General features: G+C 41.6%; 2 protein-coding genes across 2 annotated transcripts in view; one reads left to right on the top strand and one right to left on the bottom strand.

The window, feature by feature from the left end:
- LOC135082166 (piggyBac transposable element-derived protein 4-like) overlaps positions 1–18416 on the top strand; it is a 125427-nt gene that overhangs the window by 18339 nt on the left and 88672 nt on the right. The window lies entirely within an intron of this gene.
- The window catches only part of LOC135082445 (unconventional myosin-XVIIIa-like), a 95597-nt gene that overhangs the window by 11300 nt on the left and 65881 nt on the right, over positions 1–18416 (bottom strand). Inside the window, exons 7-15 of the mRNA XM_063977240.1 lie at positions 17968–18076; positions 7589–7705; positions 6869–7030; positions 5993–6169; positions 3898–4027; positions 2861–3008; positions 2084–2189; positions 1131–1328; positions 558–767 (exon numbers count right to left, since the gene is read on the bottom strand). Of these exons, the coding sequence (XP_063833310.1) occupies positions 558–767; positions 1131–1328; positions 2084–2189; positions 2861–3008; positions 3898–4027; positions 5993–6169; positions 6869–7030; positions 7589–7705; positions 17968–18076 (1357 nt within the window). The remainder of the gene's footprint in view (positions 1–557; positions 768–1130; positions 1329–2083; positions 2190–2860; positions 3009–3897; positions 4028–5992; positions 6170–6868; positions 7031–7588; positions 7706–17967; positions 18077–18416) is intronic.

Genomic DNA, 18416 nt, shown 5'->3' with positions numbered 1-18416 from the left:
AACACATTGTGAACCACTTTTCTTTCACGACTATAAAAATATTTTAGCAATTGAATTCATAAAACCAATTGCGCACATTTAAAATAAAGTTTGTTTACACTTTGACAGCAATAGACTGACATGCAAGGTGACATGTCAATGAAGTTTTCAGTTACTGTTGCCATTAAAAGAAATTAGTACCATTAGTTTTCCGCAACATGGCGAGGGTTTTTATGTTCCTGGTCAGGCTATAATACACTTGTAAGTATTCAGTTTCTTGAGTGTTTCTCATTACATACAGGACGATAAAGTGGTGGTCTGCAACTAGCCGTGCAACTATTCCGAAAGTTGAGTCATGTGGTAAGCCGTTCAAAATTTTCGCGGCAGTCCTTGGCCTGACAGGCCTCCGATGCTGTCTCGCTCCTACAGTTCAAACAACAGAGGATGTCTCCACTCACTCACTATAGTCCTTATCTCCTGCCAGTGAATGAGGGACTCCTTGACCTGACAGGCCTCCAATGAGGCCTCGCTTCCACAACTCACACTATAGAAAGCTGTCTCCTACCACTCACAATTACCTTGTTTCTCATCTCCAGCCGGCGCTCGGCCTCGTGCTGTCCAAGCGTGTGGCCCGCTTCGGCAGCGGTGAGACGCGCCGTCAACTCGTTGAGGCGCTCCTTGGCCTGACGGGCCTCCTCTGAAGCGGCCTCTGCTCGCGCGCTGGCCTCACGGGCCTCCGCTTGGGCAGCGCATAAAGCGTTCGCGCTTGACCGGTATTTCTTGAGCAGCTGCAAAAGAAAATAAAGTTGAATTAAATTCGACATTAGTTCTTAGACCAAAAAGTCGTCTATACGCTTTCACATTTGGGCGACAGAAGCGTGTTAGCAGCACGGCAGCGGCGTTTTTATAATGTGAAGGCAGACATGAAATATCGGCAGCGCGTCTGTCGCGCGTTTATCGCGCTGCTAAAGTCGCCTAAACGTGAAAGCGCTCAAACAGAGTCACTACTTTGTCGTTTGATTACATTGTTCAAAATGTTGCTGAACCCAAATGAAATGAGAAATGGAACAGCAAAAGAAGAAATACAAAAATAAAAAGACAAAGAAAGAAAAATATAAAGGAGAACAAAAATAAAATATTCAAACACTGACCTCCGCAGCTTCTTCCTCGGCGTCATCCAACTGTGCCCTGGCCGCGGCCGCGTCTCGTGTGGCGGTGAGCGCTCGCTCTGCCGCGTCGTTCTTCGCTCGCGTCGCTTCCTCCAGCGCTGCGGTCGCTTCCGACGCTTCTGCTTCGGCCGTCTGCTTCGCCTTTGTCGCCGCACGCACCGCTAGCTCTAGGTCTTCCACCTGGAGATTTTTGAATTGGTAAATGTTGATTTAAAAAAATATTTGTTGCCCTCGAACCATTAAACATAGGTACAGGAGGTTGAGTCTAAGTTGAGTTGAGTTGATTTGGAATGATTTATTATTTAATATGGTTCTGCCGGGCTAGGATGAGCGTCGTGATAAAATCCTATCGATGATTTTAGACGACAAATACAGGGTGTTAGGTAAATGGGTATACGAGCCGACACTAGCCCATGTTAACATGGGCATATAAATGGTATGGTGAAGTCAGAAATTTGATATCATCATTTTAATTTTTTTAATTTTCATACAAAATAAATGTTATAAAATCCGATTTGTATGAAAATTACAATAATTAAAATTGAGATATCAATTTTCTGACTTCACCATACCATTTATATGATCATGTTAACATGGGCTAGTGTCGGCTCATATACCCATTTATCTAACATCCTGTATATGGGCCTATAGTGTAAAATCGATAAAATGGCACGATAAACGCTTATCGCGGCGCACATCTTAGTTCTACTGGTCACAAATGAGGCACATGATTGCGTTTCAGCTACGTATTAAGTTACTTAGTTCGGAATAAAGAATTTGAATTTTGTATAAAGGCTTGTACCTTTTGTACTGTACCTGATTATAGTTAGTAGGTACATAAAGATTCTGATTGTTAAATAACAATAGTATTACATTAGCTTGGTATAAATTATCAATCACTTTTTTATGACTATGAGTATTTTTTTTGTACTCACCTGGTTCTTCAACTGTCTAATCTGCGCCTTGGCACCTCCTTCTTTTTCTTTCTGTTCTAGCATTGTCTGCGCATCACGCAGGAGTGCGCGGTATCTCTTCAGGTCCCTGCAGACGTAAAGCAGTATAATTTATTGATATGTTTTCAACATTTTTACCGACATTCCAGCACTAAGGCCTTGTTCGAGTTAGTCGAGTAATTTAGTAGCTAAACGTGTCCGAACACCAACAATTTAGTCTATAGTCTGGTCTGCGAGCATGTAGAATTTTGTTCAATGACCCCAAGCTACCCATCCTTATCGCTCGCGCGTAATTATATTGCTGTCGCGACTGTGCGACGGGCGCCCGCAGCGAGTGTGCGAGGTTACTAAATCGTTTAATCCATTTTGTTCTATTTCTACAGGCGAATAGCACCCTCCACCACGCGTGCTAACTCGTTCATCGGCTCAACCAAAGTGCGAACGGTTTTTTTAGTCAGAAGCGATTAGTTTATTTTCTAAAGGCGAGTCTCTCTACTAAATCCAGCCACATGCCAGAAGAACGAACACTTAGCGCAGCTTATTCATGCAAGGTAACCAATTCGTGGCGCCTACATTTGGAATAGGCGCTCTCTAGCTCACTTTCCATCACTAGGACTAAGAAAGAAGACTCATGCCCCGTTTTCACCATCAATCCCTAATTTTTAAGTGAGCCCAACACATAATATGAATTTTGTTGTCATAGGGGTCACTTAAAAATTAGGGATTGATGGTGAAAACGGGCATCAATTGAATACTGACCTCTTAAGCCGCTGCACCAGCGCAGCTTGTTCATGACTGTCGGCGCGGGCAGCTTCTTCTAGAGCAGCAAGTCTTCGCTCCAGCTCGTGGCGCTCGCGGAGTAGTAAGCTTCGCTCCGAATGCTCGCTTTCTAGTTGACTTTCCAGCACTGTAACAACATCATATACACATTAACAACGTGGTTAAGAGGTACTTAATCACTTACTTCTAAATGTCGTCAGTTTACACATTTAAAACTATAATATTAGTTTACATAGTCATCTCGTCAAGCTCATAGCTCATACTATAGGTATTCCTTGCGCTGCTGCTCCAACTATATCTCTAGGCGAAGCTTGGAACTTTCCAGAAGAACAAAAGAGACAACTGGCCTGATCCTACTCACTTCTGATTTTCTTGAGCCTCCTTGCACTGCGCTCTGACAGTATATCTAGCTAGACGAAGCTTGAAACTTTTCAGAGTAAGAACAGTAAGAAACAAAGGCCTGATCGTAACTCATCCTTGAGCTTCTTGGTGGCATTGGCGCGTGTCTCCCTCCTTGCAATGCTGTTCTAGAAATGTCTCCAGGCGAAGCATAGAACTTTCCAGAAGGACAGAAAGGGACAAAAATCTGATCATAACTCACTCTTGAGCTTCTTGGCGACGTTGGCGTCGGTCTCTTTCATCGCACCTTGCGCTGCTGTAGTTCTAGAATTGTCTCCAGGCGAAGCTTGGAACTTCCGAAAAGGACAGATGGAACTTTCCAGAAGAAAAGATAGGGACAAAGGTCTGATCCTACTCACTCTTGATCGTCTTCTCGAGCCTCCTTGCGCTTCTGCTCCAGTAGCATCTCCAGGTGACGTTTGGAACATTCCAGAAGGACAGAAAGAGACAAAGGCCTGATCGTGACCCACATATAAGCTTTTGGTGCCCCCCCCCCCCCCCCCCCCCCCCCCAGCTTTCATGGGCGCCTCTTTTGCTGCTACTCTAGAAGTATCTGCAAGCGACGCTTAGAACCTTCCAGAAGAAAAGAAAGGGACAAAAATCTGATCGTAACTCACTCTTGAGCTTCTTGGCGGCGTTGGCGCGCGTTTCTTCCATTTCATCATCGCGCGCCGCTGCCTCCAGACGCGCCTCCTTGCGCTGCTGTTCTAACAGCATCTCCAGGCGAAGCTTGGAGCTTTCCAGCAGCTGTAACAAACACAGACTTTTAAACATCGCCCAATGTAGTAGAATGATACATTTTGTCCAATATTTTAACAGAAAACCAAACTTTCTGAACGTTATAGGATCATGAACTATTCCCTGTCTCGTAGTAGAACTGACGACTACCTATTGATGCAGAAGAGTTCTCGAGTGCTAATTGTTGACTGGAGAACTTGTATAGGCAGGCCTCTTACTCAGTGGACCTAGAAATGGATGGATAGTTTGGAGACGTGATCTTCTCCAGACTATCCACTGGGCCTGGATGGGAGCAGAGCGAGGAAGACATCCTCGGAACTGCTGCTGCTGCAAAGGAAAGCCTGCTGGCCTTTGTCCAGCAGTGGATGTCACGATCAGCCGGATCTGTGTTGTGCTCTGTGACCGACCTGTGCTATGCTTAGTGATGACCTTAGGTCGGTGAGCGCGCGCCGCAGCGCAGCCACCTCGTCCCCGCCGCCCCGCGCTCCTGCTGTGCTGTGCGCTGGCCGAGCGGTGCTGTGCGCAGGGACCGACCTGTATCTGGCCGGCGAGGTCGTCCAGCTCCTCCTCCTGGTCGCGCACGCGGCGCTCGAGGTCGGTGCGCGCGCGCCGCAGCGCAGCCACCTCGTCCCCGCCGCCCCGCGCTCCTGCTGTGCTGTGCGCTGGCCGAGCGGTGCTGTGCGCAGGGACCGACCTGTATCTGGCCGGCGAGGTCGTCCAGCTCCTCCTCCTGGTCGCGCACGCGGCGCTCGAGGTCGGTGCGCGCGCGCCGCAGCGCAGCCACCTCGTCCCCGCCGCCCCGCGCTCCTGCTGTGCTGTGCGCTGGCCGAGCGGTGCTGTGCGCAGGGACCGACCTGTATCTGGCCGGCGAGGTCGTCCAGCTCCTCCTCCTGGTCGCGCACGCGGCGCTCGAGGTCGGTGCGCGCGCGCCGCAGCGCAGCCACCTCGTCCCCGCCGCCCCGCGCTCCTGCTGTGCTGTGCGCTGGCCGAGCGGTGCTGTGCGCAGGGACCGACCTGTATCTGGCCGGCGAGGTCGTCCAGCTCCTCCTCCTGGTCGCGCACGCGGCGCTCGAGGTCGGTGCGCGCGCGCCGCAGCGCAGCCACCTCGTCCCCGCCGCCCCGCGCTCCTGCTGTGCTGTGCGCTGGCCGAGCGGTGCTGTGCGCAGGGACCGACCTGTATCTGGCCGGCGAGGTCGTCCAGCTCCTCCTCCTGGTCGCGCACGCGGCGCTCGAGGTCGGTGCGCGCGCGCCGCAGCGCAGCCACCTCGTCCCCGCCGCCCCGCGCTCCTGCTGTGCTGTGCGCTGGCCGAGCGGTGCTGTGCGCAGGGACCGACCTGTATCTGGCCGGCGAGGTCGTCCAGCTCCTCCTCCTGGTCGCGCACGCGGCGCTCGAGGTCGGTGCGCGCGCGCCGCAGCGCAGCCACCTCGTCCCCGCCGCCCCGCGCTCCTGCTGTGCTGTGCGCTGGCCGAGCGGTGCTGTGCGCAGGGACCGACCTGTATCTGGCCGGCGAGGTCGTCCAGCTCCTCCTCCTGGTCGCGCACGCGGCGCTCGAGGTCGGTGCGCGCGCGCCGCAGCGCAGCCACCTCGTCCCCGCCGCCCCGCGCTCCTGCTGTGCTGTGCGCTGGCCGAGCGGTACTGTGCGCAGGGACCGACCTGTATCTGGCCGGCGAGGTCGTCCAGCTCCTCCTCCTGGTCGCGCACGCGGCGCTCGAGGTCGGTGCGCGCGCGCCGCAGCGCAGCCACCTCGTCCCCGCCGCCCCGCGCTCCTGCTGTGCTGTGCGCCGGCCGAGCGGTGCTGTGCGCAGGGACCGACCTGTATCTGGCCGGCGAGGTCGTCCAGCTCCTCCTCCTGGTCGCGCACGCGGCGCTCGAGGTCGGTGCGCGCGCGCCGCAGCGCAGCCACCTCGTCCCCGCCGCCCCGCGCTCCTGCTGTGCTGTGCGCCGGCCGAGCGGTGCTGTGCGCAGGGACCGACCTGTATCTGGCCGGCGAGGTCGTCCAGCTCCTCCTCCTGGTCGCGCACGCGGCGCTCGAGGTCGGTGCGCGCGCGCCGCAGCGCAGCCACCTCGTCCCCGCCGCCTCCACGCTCCTCTAATTCACGAGCAGCCGCCGCCAGCCGCTCTTCCTTTAGCTCGAGTTCGAGCCGAGCTTCCTGCGATACAACAGATAACTTGCTTAGTATCAGAAATAACAAGTAATTACAAAGTAATGATAATGCGTTGAAGTTCCGCGTGACGTCACAAAGAGCTATAGTTTTAAGCACTCCTTGACGTCACGGGATGAGATGATAACAGCAGACTTCGGATATCAGACGGCGGATTCGTTGACGCCACTATAGGACAGCTCAAAACCAAATTCAACAACGTTCCATGACGAAACAGCTGTCACAGAGTGGGCTGGAGTGGAAATAGCGTCAGAAAACAGAATATGAGCCGCTTCTATAGTCTGGTCCGTGAGCACCTAATAAATGACACTACTTCAATAATTATGTTTTGTAAAGCCCGGTCCGTGAGCACGTAGAATTTTGTCCAATGACCCCTAGCTACCCATCCTTATCGCTCGCGCGTAATTATATTGCTGTCGCGACTGTGCGACTGACCCGCAGTGAGTGTGCGAGCGCGATAGCAACATAATTACGCGCGAGCGATAAGGATGGGTAGCTAGAGGTCATTGGACAAAATTCTACGTGCTCACGGACCGGGCTTTACAAAACATAATTATTGAAGTAGTGTCATTTATTAGGCCTTTTTCTAGCAGTGGACGTGGATATGGAAGGATGATGTGACGATCAATGGCTAGAATAGAGTTGTGACGATAATAATGGTGATGATGATGATGGTGATCAACTTACAGAGAGGCTCTGTTCCAGCGCGTATTTGTCAGCGTGCGCTTGGTCGCGCTCGCGGGACAAGCGCTCCTTGGCCGCGCGCTCGCGTTTCAGCTCTTCCTGCGCGCCGTGCAATTCTGCGTCGAATTTGCGCTGCCGCTTCTCGAGGAGGTTGTTTCGGCACGTCTGTAAAGGTTCAGCTGTTAGTTATGCTGTTGTGTGTAAAGAATAAAAGTCATACAATCATAACTCTATGGCTTTCAAGCCACGAGTGAACAGGCATCTTCTGAACTCGCGTCACCTTAAGGCGGGTAGACGAGCCAAGCACGAGCCAAAATTCGTGTAGTGTGCCTCGAACGAGGGCGCTTCGAGCGTTTGACAGTGCTCCGCTTACTGTCGGTTTTTTGACGAACAAAGGAATTTGCATCGCGCAAAGGAGAGTGATTTTTGTAGGCTTACGCCCGTATTTACAAACATTACTATAAGGTCTTAACAGTGCGCGAGTATGCACAGGGTGACATATGAACCAATCACAGAGCTCTGTTCAACGCTGTGCGTTTGATTTGCGGCTTCACTTAAGCAAGCATCGTTTGTGAATACGGGCGTTAATCATACCAGTTAAAAGTTATAAAAACCATTTATTTTTGCAATACGCTTTTAAAAAGCGCTTCTACAGGTCCCCAGTTAGATAAACTCTACCACTGCTTCGGGATATTCTGCACTTTGGAATAAGGTCCACATTACCTGCTCATCGAGGAGAGACCTCAGGTCGGCCATGTCGTTGGTAAGCTTCTGTAACTTGCGCTTCCATTGAGCGGCCACGGCCCTCTGTTCCTCCACCTCCTCGTACGCATCTTGTACCTGCGAATAAACAAAAAAGCTGTTATTTACAAAATTTATTTGTGAGACAAAACAAACCAGCGGTAGGCATAGAGAGAAGGATGATATTTTATAATGTTTCTTTCCACCAAAACTAACGCGCCGTAAGATCGGTCGGCTTCTCGTAAGATCGGTCGGCTTCTAATTTGTAGGTATGGCATTGGCCGATTCCAAATCGATGAAATGTGCGTACTTTCATACTTGTTCAAATTCATTTTATCAGCCCGACCAAACTATCTAAGTACCGATAAAAAGTTTGCAGTCTGCGAAAGATTGGTTAGATTCTGAAAGTGCATCACTTTACGAGATTTTTAAAACTTTCTGAAAGTTTATATTACGAGATATCTATTAAAACTGTCGCAGTTATAATTATTAAAACAGCTTTGAAACCGAATATTATGATGAGATGAGAGGTTACTGCACTTTTACATGGGACAATCGTTGACTATAAATTAATAGAATTTATAGTAGACGCTTGGCGGGGAGCCAGCTCGAGGCGATTACATTCTGACTGCTGTTGTGACATTACAGTTTGTTTTGTTAACTCGCTATCTGCTGGTTTTTAGAGATTATACGGAATAATTAGTGTTAGGTTACGGTGGCCAAAATATAAAGAGAGAAAACAGATGGAAAATGCGAAATTGTAAGAAAATTGTTTTTATAAGTTGGAAATTTCTATTCGCGTTGTCTCTGGGATCCAATATGTACCAAATACTTATTGTTTGTCTTATATTCGCAAACTTTTTCCCTTAAGTATTACAAAAAGTTAAAATCTAGTTTTAAATTGACATTTAGTAGGTATGGAAATGATAATTTAAACCAGTTTTCATCCCGGGTTAAACTTGTTTGTACTAAGGCTCATAAAACTAAAAGTATAGCCTGACCAGGAACATAAAAACCCTGGCATAGAGGCGCGTCAATTGCATTTGATAGTGCAACACTGAGTACAGTCGTACCTGTGTTAAATTAATAGGCTAACTTTATGTATCAGGATTACGGGCTAATTTGATATTTTCATAAATTAACGAAAAAATATTATTATAGGTAACCTGGTTTAAATAAATTAAATGAAACCATCAACCGAGTTAGTAGGATTTATTTTATTATTCATCAATAATCAAATTCAGAACTTGAATATTCAACTGCAATGTCTGCTCATGAACGCTTAAAACTCGGTACTTCTTTCCCAATTCCATAAAATTCAACACTTAGAAAGTGACAAAAAACTTTAAAATAGGTAGTTGAAACAAACCACAGCAAATTTTCATAGTGGACTGTACTATACGATAAACATGTCAGTCAATTTGACAACCTTTGTCGAAAACATTATTCAATGAAAATATTGTCCGAACCCTTAGTATTTCTCTTCGACAAATACTTTAACACATTGTGAACCACTTTTCTTTCACGACTATAAAAAGATTTTAGCAATTTAATTCACAAAATCAATTGCGCACATTTAAAATAAAGTTTGTTTACACTTTGACAGCAATAGACTGACATGCAAGGTGACATGTCAATGAAGTTACCTACAACCTACATATAACCAATATTATAGCCTGACCAGGAACATAAAAACCCTCGCCATGTTGCGGAAAACTAATGGTACTAATTTCTTTTAATGGCAACAGTAACTGAAAACTTCATTGACATGTCACCTTGCATGTCAGTCTATTGCTGTCAAAGTGTAAACAAACTTTATTTTAAATGTGCGCAATTGATTTTGAAAAAAAATGAAAAAAATGAAAATGAAATTTATTCGTCATTATCATAGGTACAAAGTTGTTAGGGGTTAGTAGGTTCCACTATGATCTGCCGTATAGGCATACGAATTCTTAATAAAATTTGAATAATTATATAATCTAAATCAATTGGTATTACAAAATTATCTATGTCAATGCAGTCAGTCAATCTTTCTAATTATTAAATACAACAAAATAATAGCTAATGTCATAAAGTATACAATTTCAAATTATGTCAAAACTTAACCTAAAGAATCATTACAAAATTCATCAATGGTATAATACATTTTATTTAATAGTAGTAAGATCAGTTCCTTTTTAAACATTTTGTCATCACACTCTAGCAAGGCCTTAGGAAGCTTGTTAAACAGTTTTGGTGCCATATCTAAGAAACTCTTTTTCATTAATGCAGTCTTACACATATTTCTTTCTACCATAGGTTTCCTAGGTCGAAGACGATGAGCTATTGTCGACTCCACTCTTTTAAATTCATCTGGATGATATTTGACAAAAAGGCAGGCTTCTAAAATATACAGACACGGGAAGGTTAACAGTTTTAGCTTTTTAAATATAGGCTTACAACTGTCTGTTGATTTCAACCCATAGATTGCACGAACACATCTTTTTTGTGCTCTGAAAATAATTTCCCTGTAAGAGGAATTGCCCCAAAAAATCACCCCATATCGTAGAGTCGACATTACAAAGCCATGATATGCAGCCAGAACAGTAGGTTGATCAGCTATTTTTGCGAGTTTAGTCAGTGCAAAAGAGAATCTATAAAGTCTTTTGCATACTTCTATAGAATGCGATTCCCATGACATATTGCTATCTATGAGAACACCAAGAAACTTGATCGAATGTACATTTTCGATTGGAACAGAGTTATAATTTATGTTTAAATTAAATTTAGGTTTTCTTTGAGTGAATTGCATTATCTTTGTTTTATCTAAATTAATATTCAAGTTGTTATGATCCATCCAGGCAATTATGTCTTTTATGGTGTCGTTTATAGTGATTTCATATTGATCAGGTTGATTGGTTTCAATAATCACTGTGCTATCATCAGCAAACAAGACCATAGGGTAGTTAATAGACTTAGGCATGTCATTAATATACACCAAGAACAATAAAGGACCCAACACACTACCCTGGGGGACTCCAAATTTAATCACTCTACCTTCAGATCTATATTTATTACTGTTAGAAGATGATATGCGAGTTATTTCTGTAAATTGGATTCTTTTGTCTAAGTATGATCTTATTAGATTCAAAGCATTTCCTCTAATACCATAGCGATATAGTTTTTTAAAAAGTATAGTATGGTCTACGTGGTCAAAAGCTTTTGACATGTCCATAAAGACAGCACAAGTTGGTTTAGTTTTGTCTAAATTTAATGTTACACGTTTTGCCAAGTCATAAATTGCAGAATTAATAGTCATGCCCTTGCGAAAACCTTTTTGTTCTTCAACCAATATTCGATTTTTTTCAAGAAATTTATATAATATATTGTAAATAATTTTTTCTATTACTTTTGAAAATATTGGTAGTAATGCTACTGGTCTGTAGTTGGATATATCCATTTTGTCACCTTTTTTATATAGAGGTGTTACAATAACTAACTTTAATCTATCTGGGTAAATTCCTGTATTAAAAATTAAGTTTATTATGTGGCTAAGCGGTAACGCAATTATTTCTCCAACATATTTCACAGCCAGAGTTGAGACTCCGTCGATACCCACACTACTTGTATTCTTTAAATTTTTTATTACTTTTATAATGTCGTATGCTGTTACTGGAGCTAAATATATGGAATTAGTATGATTTGGGACATTATTTTTTTTGTCTAAAGCTTTATTGTTGATTTTTATTTGATCAATGTAATAATTATTAAATGAAGTAGCTATTTTTAACGGGTCAACAATATTCTCCCCATTTATTTTAATTTTAGTTATGGGCTCGACAGGCATTATTGTCTTCGACTGGTTAATTATGCGCCAGGTGGCTTTAGTTTTATTTTTTGACATTGCAATTGTTCTATCATTTTGTTTTCTTTGAGTTAATTTTATGATATTTTTCAATATTTTGGAGTAGTTTTTGAATTTTGTTTGGTAACATTTATTCCTTTTATTAATTCTAGATAACCACAAAAGTTTTCTTTTATTTTTGCAACATAGTCTTATTCCTTGGGAAATCCATTTCGGCTTATTTTTTATAGATCTTTTTATTGTTTTATAAGGGAAACATAAGTCATAAAAGCATTTAAAATCATCATGAAAAAAATCAAATGCCTCATTCACCTCGACAGAGTTAAACGTGTCATAGAAACTTAGAGAACTCAAAGATTCCTTAAATTTTTCGAGGTGTTCCAATGAATAATCCCGACGTTTAATAAACCAAAAGGGCAAGGAACAAGTTTTTTTTACTGGACAGCTCAATATTTGAGCAGTGTGATCCGATAGGGCGAGCTCAATCACTTCACCTTTGGATCCCTTGAAATTTGTGGCAATGTTATCTAAGCATGTTCCACTTGAAAGTCTAGTTGGTTCACGAAATTGTAGTTTTAAATTGTAGCTAACCAAGTGACATTCAAAATCTCTACTCATTGATGACTTTTTAAGGATATCTATATTGAAGTCTCCGCATAGTAATATTTTTTTATTTTTATTTATACACGTCTTTTGTAAAATCAATTCGAGTTTTTCATAAAAAATATCTAGATTCGATCCAGGGATTCTATATACACAAATTATAATTATATTGTGGTCTAATAGTTCTAGAGCACAACATTCAATCACACATTTTACAGATATATTTTTTATGTCTTCTAGTTCTCTGCATGAAAGTCCAGTTCTAACCAGAATGCACGCTCCTCCTCTTCTTTTATCTCTGCAGAAACTTGTTTTCAAAAGAAAGTTTGGAATAGTGACATAATTTTTATTCTCTTCTGTCATATTGTGTTCAGTTATGCATATCACGTCGATAGGTTTGGATTTTTGCAGTTCTATTAAATTTACGGCTAGTTCTTCGCTTTTATTTATGAGTCCTGATATATTCTGATGTAATATATTTATTTTATTATAAAAGAAAAAACTGCGATTTTTCATTTTTGTCTTGTTCTTCAGTATATGTAATGTTTTCGTTGCTATCAATAATATTTCTACAGTCAATCCGTTGATATGAAATGAAATCTACCAAGCTTTTCAGGATGCATCTCATGCCCTTGTTGTTAAGTTTACCGCTATACGGTGAAAACATATCCAATGTAAGTCTCTTACTAGTATCAAATACATGTATATTATCATTATTCTGTTCTGACAAGCAGCGATAGATTTCATTATTGAAGATTTCAATTCTATTATTGAACAATAGCCTTCCACATATGTAAGTTGGAACAGCTATGATTATATTTGTGTTTGTGATTCCCTTTATTCTGTCTTTCAGCAGCTGTACCAGATCCTCATGGTCTTGGGATCGATAAAAATCAGACTCACCTATCAAAACAATGCAATAGTCATCCAATGTTAGAGAACCAGTTTTTGATTGGATGTCTTTAGTTAGGGTATCTATCGTACTATTGGTCTTTATATAGTGACAAATATCAAATCCGCTATACAGATCATCTGAATGTATCATTTTAGTTATTTTTAGTTTGTTTGTAGTAGATATAATACACAGCTTTCTCTTCTTATTAGAGGTTTCACTAGTATAACGTGTTCTTATTTGATCCGAAGCATTTCCTAATGAGCTTTCCTTTGCAATTTTTTTCTGTTCATGTGTATTGTTTTGATATTCAGTGATGATATCGTTCAGCTTTGCGATTTCCTCTTGAGCTCTTAGTAGTTCATTCTGAAGTTTGGATACATTTACTTCCAGTGCCATAATTTGACTTAAATATTCAGATTTTTTTAATGGGCTCTCCTTTTTCCTTTCGCGGTTTGAAGGTGAGGGAGTTGTGTATACCTTTTTTAGGAGGATTATTTCTTGAGATAATGATTTTACTTTTTGTTGTAGTTCGCAGTTTTCAGATAGTATATTTTCCATTTCATTTTCGGCTACAACAAGTTTTTCTTGAAGATTACTTATTTCTTGTTTCATTTCATTCAAAATATCAAGATCACGTATCGATTCAGTGCTTCTAGATATTGTGTTGTTTATGATTGAAGTGTCATCATGCAAAGTATCGAAAGATTTCGATTTAATAAGTGGACGTTGAGGCTCAGCCACTCTCTCCGACTCTATTATTTCATCGTCAAACAGAGTTACCTCCTCAGGCGAAGTTCTTAGTTTGGCTTTACTCCTTGTAGTAACATTTCCTACTGATGAAGTTTGTTGAGTTGGTGTGCATTTTTTCGTTATCGGGACCAAATTATTTTGTGGTGCATTCTTCCGTACTTCTTTGAAGTTGGTTGGGGTTACGTTGCCTTTACTATCTTTCTTTTTTAAATTTTGCTTACATTGCAAACATGTCCAGCTAAGTTTCTTTTCATTGTTCATCAATTGAAATAGGTTATAGGATATATTTAAACATTCTATATCAAATGTCAATTTGCAACTAAGGCATGTTAAGTATTCTTTTCTGGGAACTGTTTTCTTACATCTTGCACATTTTTTTGGATCCATCTTTCTGAGCAACTTTTTTACTTTTATAACGATGAAATTAATATTGTATTGAAAACAAAAAATTCTCAGAAGTGTAGGCTCGAACCCGCGTTCTCTGCGTAATGAGTCGATGTCTTTACTGACTCCGCCATGTGAATTAAATTGCTAAAATCTTTTTATAGTCGTCAAAGAAAAGTGGTTCACAATGTGTTAAAGTATTTGTCGAAGAGAAATACTAAGGGTTCGGACAATATTTTCATTGAATAATGTTTCCGACAAAGGTTGTCAAATTTACTGACATGTTTATCGTATAGTACAGTCCACTATGAAAATTAGCTGTGGTTTGTTTCAACTACCTTTTTTTTGTCACTTTCTAAGTGTTGAATTTTATGGAATTGGGAAAGAAGTACCGAGTTTGAAGCGTTCATGAGCAGACATTGCAGTTGAATATTCAAGTTCTGAATTTGATTATTGATGAATAATAAAATAAATCCTACTAGCTCGATTGATGGTTTCAATTAATTTATTTAAACCAGGTTACCTATAATATTTTTTCGTTAATTTATGAAAATATCAAATTAGCCCGTAATCCTAAATCCTGATACATAAAGTTATCCTATTAATTTAACACAGGTACGACTGTACTCAGTGTTGCACTATCAAATGCAATTGACGCGCCTCTATGCCAGGGTTTTTATGTTCCTGGTCAGGCTATAAAAGTTTAGCACCCGTTTGGTGTAGGTACCTACATACCTCAAGAGATACTGTATCTTCCTCGTTATCCATAACTATTAAAACTACAATACGAAAATTACATCACCAAAATACGCAGTAAATAAAACTAAAATTAAATAAAAATAAAAGAATTCAACGTCCGCATGCCCCGATAAGAGCTATAAAATAGTTATATCTAAGATGATATCAGATTTGCCACGCTATCAGCATCCGAGCTCGTCAAGGATGATCTGCGATAGGTCTCTTACATTAAGTACATACTTACTTATAGATAACGCACTTGGTGGCGTAACCTACATAGCAGTGGTCGATGGTATAGGAGTATTCGTACGCGCCCTTCATTTAATTTTCAACCGACTTCAAAAAAGGAGGAGGTTCTCAATTCGACCCGTATGTTTTTTTTTTTTTTTTTTTTCTATGTTTGTTACGCGATAATTCCGCCATTTATGAACCGATTTGAACAAATCTTTTTTCAGCGTATAGGTAATACCTCAAGGGTGGTCCCATTTAAATTTAATAATAAAAAAAACAACCCCCAATGGTGGAAAATTGGGGATGAACTTTTTTATACGCAATATCTCCGCCGATTATAAACCAATTAGAACGATTACTTTTTTGTTGAATAGGTATTATCAAAAGGGTGGTTTCATGCGAATTTGAAGAAAATATTTCACCCCCAAGGGTGGAAAATTGGGGATGAACTTTTTTATAATATACATTAAGAATATGGTCTCAATGTACTGCCTACCTTCAGTGGTAACATCAAGGTAATAATTAGTTAACTAAAAAGCAAGAATTAGTAAAATTTTATAAAAAAAAATAAAACCGACTCCAAAAAACCTACACTAAAAAGTAGAAAAATAATTACTAATTACCTACTTATTTATTAGGACGAATTATTAATATTTATGTAGGTATACCATGATTGATACTTTTGGAGTCGGTGCAGGCAAACTTTACATGTTTCATAATCTTGGCACCGACTCCAGAAGTATCAATCATGGTATACCTACATAAATATTAATAATTCGTCCTAATAAATAAGTAGGTAATTAGTAATTATTTTTCTACTTTTTAGTGTAGGTTTTTTGGAGTCGGTTTTATTTTTTTTTATAATGATTATATTGATTTTTGTTTGTTAACGCCCGCTTCCCATATTCAATCCTTGTCCAAATCCCGATTTCAACTGTCAATTTTATTCAGTTTTAGATTAAATATCCACAATTTTCGATACGTTTACATTTTAATATTGTTTAAATAGTCTTATACAATAAGAAAATGTAAACTAAAAACATCGAAAACCGCAGATATTTTGAACAAAATCATATTAAAATTTGACAGTTGACGGACGGATTTGGATTAGGATTGAAGATAGAAACCCAGCATAAATGGACTGCAGTTAGTTTGCAGACCTGACTAGACGAAATACTTAACTACTTAAAACTTAACATGAAATCTGGATATTTATCCAGTTATTAGTGCCCTTTTCCTGCGATGCGGATTTCCGCACGCATGCAGCTGGGCATTACATTGTTTCATACATGTTTTTCCTATTATGCGGGCTGCACGCACGCGGAACGCGGATTGTCTGAACATAATACAAAATCTTTGTCCTGCGTGCAACCCGCAGTGTGATTTTACTCGCACGCGTACCTACCAGTATCAGATCCGCACGCGTGCCGAAATCTAAATCACAGGAAAAAGGCACTAATGCCTGTTTTCTCCATCAATCCCCAATTTTAAGTGACGCCTATGAAAACAAAATTCGAATGTTATGTGTTGCTATGGGGTCACTTAAAAATTATGGATTGATGGTGAAAACGGGCATAAGTCTAATATCCTACTAATATTATAATAAAATAATAAAGTTTGCTTCATGCTATCGTTAAAACTTTAATCGAACTAACTAAAACTTGGCACAATGCTGTTTGTCTATCTATATTTGAAAGGAATGTTTTCGTAAATATTGTTGGAAAATCTATGGATAAACAAAATATAACTAGAATATTGTATTATTTAAATCCTATTCTGTACATTTGCCAATTCACAAATAACTACCAAGCTTGTTAATATAAACGATAAATATCTCGTTCTCAGAAATGCAGTTATAATTTCTATAGGATTTATATAAGTAATGATCTTGCCAAGTTTCTGGTTAGGACTTCATATTGAATTACGGATTTATTTAACAACATTACCAAGAAATACCATAAATAATTTTCATTGACTTGTAAAATCTGTTTCAGAGATTCAATTTCTATATAATAAATAGAAATTTTATTGCTTATTTATTGAAACTAATTTCCGTGCGCTGTTATATTAACTTTCTATTAAGTTATTTATACGCAACGTCGTTTGATAAATTAATATGCTTTTACATTATTTTAAATGAAAATACTTTTGTATTCAAATGCTAAGCAAATTATATGATTACATTTTGGAATATTTCGATTTCGTTATTTCCACATCACCTCTCCTCTCCGCTTTGAAGGAAACTGGACCTAAGTCTATGGTTAGAATCTGTTTCACAGTTACGTCATACCCAGCTTCTGGCCTAGGGGGGACAAGTCCGATTTTTAGGTCAGATCGTTCGACTTAGCTCCTTCAAAGTGATTTCTAAGGGGACAGCTGCCCTCCCTTGCCACCTGGGTATGCCAATGGGTAAGACAGAGACAGCAAGATATAGCTCACCTTCGTCTCGAGCTGCTTCTTGACGGAGACCAGCTGCTCCAAGTCGTCCTCGTGCTGCGATCTAGCGTTCCTCAGATCTAGAGTCAGCCAGTCCGACACCGACACCGTTCGGCTATTGTCGCCTCGAACAGCTGTCAACTCTCACGGTAGAACCAGACAGAGACCGCAACATAGCTTACCTTCTTCTCGAGCTGCTTCTTGACGGAGACCAGCTGCTCCAGGTCTTCCTCGTGCTGCGAACTAGCGTTTCTCAGATCTAGAGTCAGCCAGTCGACACCGACACCGACACCGTTCTGCTATTGTCGCCTCGAACAGCTGTCAACTCTCACGGTAGAACCAGACAGACCGCAACATATAGCTTACCTTCTTCTCGAGCTGCTTCTTGAAGGAGACCACGACACCGTTCGGTTATTGTCGCCTCGAACAGCTGTCAACTCTCACGGTAGAACCGGACAGAGACAGCAACATATAGCTCACCTTCTTCTCGAGCTGCTTCTTGACGGAGACCAGCTGCTCCAAGTCATCCTCGTGCTGGCGACGCAACTGCGCGCGCAACAACTGCACCTCTCTGTGGGCGCTCTCGTATCTGTTGGAGATACATCAAGATTTAATGGTTTTAGCAGAGTAGAATAAGCCCGTCCCCATTCTTCCCCTGTATTTGGGACTAATCCCACCTCTCTTTTCCACTAGTGGAAATCCTTTAAAACCAGGATCTAAGATATACAGATAGCTAAGATAGCTAAAGCCCGGTCCGTGAGCACGTAGAATTTTGTCCAATGACCCCAAGCTACCCATCCTTATCGCTCGCGCGTAATTATATTGCTATTATAAGGGTGGGTAGCTTGGGGTCATCGGACAAAATTCTACGTGCTCACGGACCAGACTATAGCTAAGACGAACATAGAAGGAGTTCAAAATATTATTGC

Source organism: Ostrinia nubilalis, chromosome 21 (genome assembly GCF_963855985.1).
Source record: "Ostrinia nubilalis chromosome 21, ilOstNubi1.1, whole genome shotgun sequence".
NCBI classification, from domain to species: domain Eukaryota; kingdom Metazoa; phylum Arthropoda; class Insecta; order Lepidoptera; family Crambidae; genus Ostrinia; species Ostrinia nubilalis.
The sequence above is the reverse complement of the archived record's forward strand: the minus strand, read 5'-3'. Positions and strand labels throughout refer to the sequence as shown.